The sequence below is a fragment of the Nanorana parkeri genome, unplaced genomic scaffold (assembly GCF_000935625.1).
Source record: "Nanorana parkeri isolate BGI_ZX_2015 unplaced genomic scaffold, ASM93562v1 scaffold749, whole genome shotgun sequence".
In the NCBI taxonomy this organism is placed as follows: domain Eukaryota; kingdom Metazoa; phylum Chordata; class Amphibia; order Anura; family Dicroglossidae; genus Nanorana; species Nanorana parkeri.
Genome location: NW_017307017.1, coordinates 66,956 through 73,710, shown reverse-complemented (window position 1 = coordinate 73,710; position 6,755 = coordinate 66,956). Strand labels below are relative to the sequence as shown.

The 6,755-nt window shown below is 42.4% G+C and overlaps 1 protein-coding gene across 1 annotated transcript in view; it reads left to right on the top strand.

Annotated features, from left to right (window-relative positions):
• Window positions 1-231: 231 nt before the first annotated feature.
• Window positions 232-6,755, top strand: part of LOC108793470 (TRPM8 channel-associated factor homolog) — a 56,589-nt gene continuing 50,065 nt past the window's right edge. The window contains exons 1-3 of the mRNA XM_018564422.1: window positions 232-848; window positions 2,481-3,436; window positions 3,522-3,616. Of these exons, the coding sequence (XP_018419924.1) occupies window positions 232-848; window positions 2,481-3,436; window positions 3,522-3,616 (1,668 nt within the window). The remainder of the gene's footprint in view (window positions 849-2,480; window positions 3,437-3,521; window positions 3,617-6,755) is intronic.

Sequence of the window (6,755 nt, the reverse complement as noted above, 5' to 3'; positions counted from 1 at the left end):
TATGTTCTTCATATTTGCAATTGCATTGAGTTACCTTTGTGATAGAACCTTGAGCCCTATATGGGGATGCACCCAGTCTTTATTTAATCTAGAGAGACACAATCCAGTATTCAAATATGTTTATACCAAATGTCAATATAATAATCTTTGGCCTTTGAGTGCTCTTGACAAACATAACTTCAAACTTCTAGTTTTATTTAATATGATCACATATTTTTGTTTTTAGGAGATATGACAGCTAAAGAAGACTACAGTTCACTTGTCCATGGCCTATGTAGCCTGGAGTTCTCTGGAGACAGCATTCCCTGTCAACTTCTCCTGACTGGTGACACGGCCTTTCCAGTGCTAGTGACTCCAGCACAACATGTCCTCCTGGCTGCCTCTAAGTATGGGAAGGGTAAAATAGTGGTCATGAGCCATGAGTCCTATTTAAACCAACCACAATTCATGGCTTTCCTGAAGAATGCTATATCCTGGCTGAAACCATCTGTGGGAGCAGTAGTTGGTGTTAACGGCACACTAAGTCTCCTTGAGCAGACTCTCTCCTCCTCTGGACACAGGGTAGAAAAGGTGTCTGGTCTGAAGAAAGATCTAGGGGTGTTCTGTACAATTGGATATGATGACAGCCAGGCACAGGATATTGTCACATTCTTGAGAAAAGGTGGAGGTGTGCTTATTGGAGCTCAAGCCTGGTACTGGTCTCAATGTAACAAACAGGAGAACGTTCTGTGGAATTTTCCTGGGAACAAAGTAACATCGGTTGCCGGAGTGTATTTCACTGACAAATATGGAGAGAAGGGGAACTTTTGTGTGAGTGAGAACATACCATGGAGCCCAGTGCATACAGAGTGAGTACCCTATGACCGATAGTCCTTGTAGATCAATACCGTGATAGAGCCGTAATAAGGAAAAAATTGTCTGTAGTTTAGAAAGTCCATATTAGAGATTAAGTTATTCTTTGTCAATTCTCTATAACTATTAGGTAAAGGTAAACATATAGGTATCTCCAAAGTGATGAGTTTCTAGTTTCTATTTTTTTGAACTGTGTCGCAATGATGTGCATAAAATCAACATGAGTGCCAGAGAATCAAAACCTTTAACAGAGGACATTTCCACTGTGTGAGTCACTTTTTGTCAAAATATACAGCAGTGTACCTTTCATCTCTGAAAAGACATGTCTTGAGCTCCAGTCAGTGACTTTGCCTCGGCTGAGATTAGGTCATCAGTCTGCTGCAGACAGAAGGAAGCATTCCACCGACTTCCCTTCACAATGAGCAGACTGCAACATTGTAGTTTTATAGCAAGTCACAAGATGTGAAGCAGCAGCAAGGGGCTGATCTGTGCAAGTTATTTATGAACACAGTCAAGACCGCATGGGCATTAGGCTTTTACATAAGGAAAAAGAACAGAGCGCAACACCTAGCGTATTACATGTGTGGATGGCATTATACAAATATAGAAGCCAAAAATGCTCTCACAAAAGTCCAGAAAAATCACTCCTTGAAATGTGCTATGATAGATCCAGAAAGGCAGACCACTAAACTTCAGGACAGATGCATGCAGGCAACCCCTCTGATGGCACTCCAGGGAACGATGGACAGGGGGACATTGTAGCTAGTGTCAGAGGTAAAAAGAAGGACAAAGACCAGATACACGATTTTGCGTAAGACTACATAACACTTTCAGGGTTATTCAAAAAAGGGTGAAGAGTTTGGAGAAGGCAGGAGAAGTGAACAATCTAGGACAACATAGCTGATTTTGAAAAATTCTCCAATTCAGCTCACTTTCCAGTTCAGTTGTCCTAGATTGTTCACTTCTCCTGTCTTCTCCAAACTCTTCACCCTTTTGTGAATAACCCTGTATATTATGATAAGGTAAAAACATTGCCTTACGGCAGTATTTTAAAGAAGGAGCCATAAATCACAGGTGCTGATATTTTCCTGTATTTGAATTCCTTGGTGCAGATCATTGTTGTGGGAGTGCTGTGGATAATATAGTGGTTCACAGCAGCTGTGGATGACTGAGCAGACCACAGAACATATTCATAGTTCGCTCACCCTATGTATAAAAAATGTGGGCTGGTGCCTAACGTATTCCAAGGCTGCCTACTGGCTTCGTTCCAGCATTCACAACAATCAGAAATAATTATTATTAATTTGCCCATGATTCACATTTTATTATGGTATTGTTAGCTATTTTTAGGGGTCTATTTATCAGTATTTTTAACCAGGATTCACACATTTTTCTAATAAAATGTTAGATGTAAAATGTGTGACTCTTGGGTGGAAGGTATGCTTGGTGTTCTTATGATATAAAGAAAGCGAGAACACTTTTTGCATTTGTTATTCATGCAGTTTATCAGTATTTGTCCCACCTAAATCTTACATACTATCCTTTTGTTGAAAGCGTGTAATTCCTGTTCAGTTCATACTGAATGCAAAACTAATAGCTGCAGGGGTGTCTGATTTTGTTTCTTGCAGTGTACATTTTTCAGCGGATCTAACGCATCTCATGCAAGGTGTTAGTGACCTGGACATCAGTGGAAAATCTGTGCCCTCAGACCTTCTTCTTCATGGGCCTCTAACATTCCCAATTGGGCTCAGCAGCAACAATCAATGCTTTTTTGGTGCTGCCTACTTTGGCAGAGGGCGCGTTGTTGTAGGGACACATGAAGGCTACCTCTCTAAGCCAGAGCTGAAAACCTTCATTCTCAATGCTGTTTCTTGGCTAGACATGGGCAGAAATGGAAAGATTGGTGTTAAGCAACTGGGAAATCTCCTCCATGTTTTACAGAATGCAGGTTTATCTTGTGTGGCTTCTGACTTGATTCCAGGTCTCAGTGTGTATTGCTGCACTTCCTACAGTGATGCAGAAGCTGAAAAGATCCAGCAGTTTGTAGCAGAAGGAGGAGGCCTGCTCATTGCTGGCCATGCCTGGTACTGGTCCAGATCAAATCCAAATGTGCTTTCTCAGTACCCAGGAAATAAAATACTTAACAAGTTTGGAATAAGTATTCTAGGAGGGACAGTTGGGCAAGGAGTTTACAAGGCTTTGGATCCCAAAGCAGTTGATCACACGTACCACTTCCCTAGAGCAGTCTGCCAGCTGCTAAACGACTTAAAGAGTGGAGCTGAGCTAAAACCACCTCTCAGTTCTTGGTTGGCCAAGCTCAGACAAGACGTCTCAACTTACATGAGGCTTCCAGCCAGCCCTCTCACCTCATCCCTACAGCACAAACTTGTACATCTAGTACAAGGGTGTCCTTTACCCACTGCCAGTAAACAGTGTCCTGTAAAAAACAGCTCCAAAGAGGCTTTTATCATGTGTTTGGCTCAGGAAGTCAGCTGCCTTCAATGTCTGGATGACCATGGGGATGGTGACACTGATTTATTGGACCAGCACCCTGTTACAGTACAGATTGATGCCACAAACCCAGGTAGAACATTGAAATATATAATGTTTGTTGTCCTATCTATGTAAGATATGTGGTGGTATGATAACAATTACTGCATTACTCCTAGGTGCTGATGCATGGAGAAGTACTGGACTCTTTTTGCCCCCTGGCAAAACTGCAATACTAATGTTTCCAGCATCAGCTGCTGGACAAGGTCTCCAGGTATTTATTTTGTAAATGCTATTCTGAGTTGTTGTAAAGCTAACTGTACTTAATTTTGTTGCCTTTGATTGAATCCTTTGCAACGTAGTTGCAAATCATAACATATGGGACGATTTACTCAAGGAATTGAGAAACTTCACAAAATAAAATTGTGTGAATACTGACTTAGATTATCCAATGAAAAGCAAATTCCTGTTTTCTTTGAATACCCAATTATGTGGATATGAAAAAGTAAACAGGAATTTGCTTTTCACATAATTGGATAATGTATTGTGTGAAGATTCTCTACTCCTATGGATAATCAGGATCATTGTGTGGGTGAGCTGTAGATGTTTGCAAGGGCTGTATTCCACTACATTGCTTCTAGTCATCTAAAAAATAGAAACTGTATTTAAAGTTAAAAATGCCGCACTCCACAAGATCTTTACTGGAAGATAAACGTCTTTATTCACGAAGCAAAAAACATACACTGTCTATAACTCCCCTCCTTGATCCTCAACCTCTAATGCATTTGACCGTTTAGGCTTAAGCATAGATCTCTATGATTACGTTTTAATTCCCCTTTACAGAGTTTTTCAAATTAGTAGATCTTAATGAATTCATAAGGCACCTCTGTCAATTTTTTGTATTTGCTTATTCATATTCGTAAAGTAGATTCTTGGATAATATCTGTTTCTTATAATTCTATGCCGGTTCTAGTTTATGATATTTTCTTTTGCATACTTGTTCTTTTGCATATGTGGTCTTTTATCAATGCTTCAAATTAGGGCTGCGGAAATTAACGATTAATCCTTCGATTAATCGTTAATTTTTTTGATCGATCAAAATTATTTTGATCGGAACTCACCTCTCCGCTGGCTTCCGGGTCTTCCGTCGGAGATCCGGTGACGTCACGGACTCCTCCCCCCTTCCCCGAGTGGCTCTGTCGGCTAACAAAGGGAAGGGGGGAGGAGTCCGGTGACATCGATGTCCGTGACGTCACGGACTCCTCCCCCTTCCCCGAGTGGCTCTGTCGGCTAACGAAGGGAAGGGGGAGGAGTCCGGTGACATCGATGTCCGTGACGTCACCGGACCCCTCCCCTTCCCTTCGTTAGCCTCCCCTTCCCTTCGTTGTGAGCCTTATTGTAACTGCAAAGTAATTGGATCTTCTATGTGCCTCATTTTATATGCTGCAAATCTTTCTCGTGCCCAGGCTGATATTTGGTATGTATAGCCCCTCCATTCAGCAGTGCAATGGTTTCACTGCTGAACCATTGCACTGGTTCAGCAGTTCCTGATCTGAACCATTGCACTGGTTCATTGTTCCTGATCTTTTCAGGAACAATGGATGACTGAATATCTATTTCTGGACTTAAAACTGCCTTTATTATTAATTTTTTCCCCAACAATAAGTACCAATCACAGGGGCCCCAACAAGTGTCTGGGATCATAACTGTCCATTCGCAGCATTGGGGTCTAACAAAGTTGGTTAGACCCCACAGAGCCCTGGTTAGACCTCACAGACCCCTGCTACCCTGGTGAGACCCCCTCAGAGCCCTGGTGAGTCCCCAGAGAGCCGTGGTGAGACCCCACAAAGCCATGGTGAGACCCCATGGAGCCCTGGTGAGACCGGGGCTCTGTAGGGTCTTGCCAGGGCTCTGTGGGTCTAACAAGGCTGGTTAGACCCCACAGAGCCCTGCTACCCTGGTGAGGCCCCCTCAAAGCTCTGGTGAGACCCCCCTCTGTATGTGCGTTATAATTAATTTAATTTCAAGTCGATTAAAATTTTTTTCGAACAGGAACATTTTAATCATTACCAGCCCTACTTCAAATATCATCCAAACAATAGAAGTTAAACTGAAGTTACTGTGTGAATATGTTAGGATCCAGAGCGCCTCCAGGTGAAGCTAAGTCCTGCAGTTCCTGTGCTCACCTGCAGGTGTCTCCAGGAAGCCAGGCGCTGTTAGGTACCAGACCACCACTGGGTGGTGCTGGAAAGTGCAGCTCCAGTGCTCACCTGCGGGTGTCTCCCAGCTGCCAGTACTTAGCCATCCCCTGGTGCTTTCTGGGAGGATATTTAAACCCTCCCTGCAGTCAGGATGATGGCTCAGTGTCCTGCTATCATTTCCTGCTTGTTGCAGTCCTGTTGGTAATACAAATAAACTGTATATAAACACATACCACGGTGTGGTCATACGTGTTTGGTCAACCTGTGTAGGTACCTGCATACGGTGTGGGGACACCTGTGCCGTTACCCCTGACAGAATACCTTTATCCAATTTTAAAGCCACCCTATTCGACCCATGTAGTGTCTTAAAATAAAATGATATTTTTTACTTACCTAACTCTGCTGCCCGTGTCCCTCGAACTAAACCACTTCCCAAAGTTATGACTTGTGGATCCAGTCCGAAACCTATGCTCGCACCAGCTAATAGCTTCTTCATAACATGAGGATGCTCCTGCAGTCTTTTGGAGTCGGAGTGGACCCCACCACTGGACACCGCTGGAAGTGTTTTCAGGTGCAGGCAGCAATATGGACACCTAAAAAAGGACTCTTCTCCTCAGCACTGAAGAAGATAGAAGATCTGGACCGGATGCATCACGTTACCATAGATTTAAAGTGACACTAAAATCATACATTAATTCTTAAAAATGCATTCAATTACCTTAACTATTAACAAAAACGCAGTTTATTTGTGCCTCACTCGGCTGTAGATCCTCAATTCAACACACACAGAGACCATGGGGAACAAAAGTAGCCACCCTCCAGAAGGAAGGACAGTGTCAGCACCAATTCAGAGATAATTTGAGGATCTATAGCCGAGTGATGCACAAATAAACTGCATTTTTGTTAATAGTTAAAGTACTTGAATGCATTTTTAAGATTTAACTTCTGACTTTAAGTAAATAAAAGGGGCATGTACTTAGGATTTTTTTTTATTAATGACGCAGAAATTATTTGGAAGTGGAGAAAAGGGTAAGTGGGGGTTAATCCCAAGAGTTGCATACTAAAGCTGAACTCCAGGCAGATATAAAAGACAAACTGACCTTCCAGCTAATGACATGGTAAGTTAACAAGCCTGTTGAGGACATCATAAGGATTAAAAAAAGCTGTTTCTCATTACAGGAACAAGGTAAAAGAAATAAAGAATACTGACAT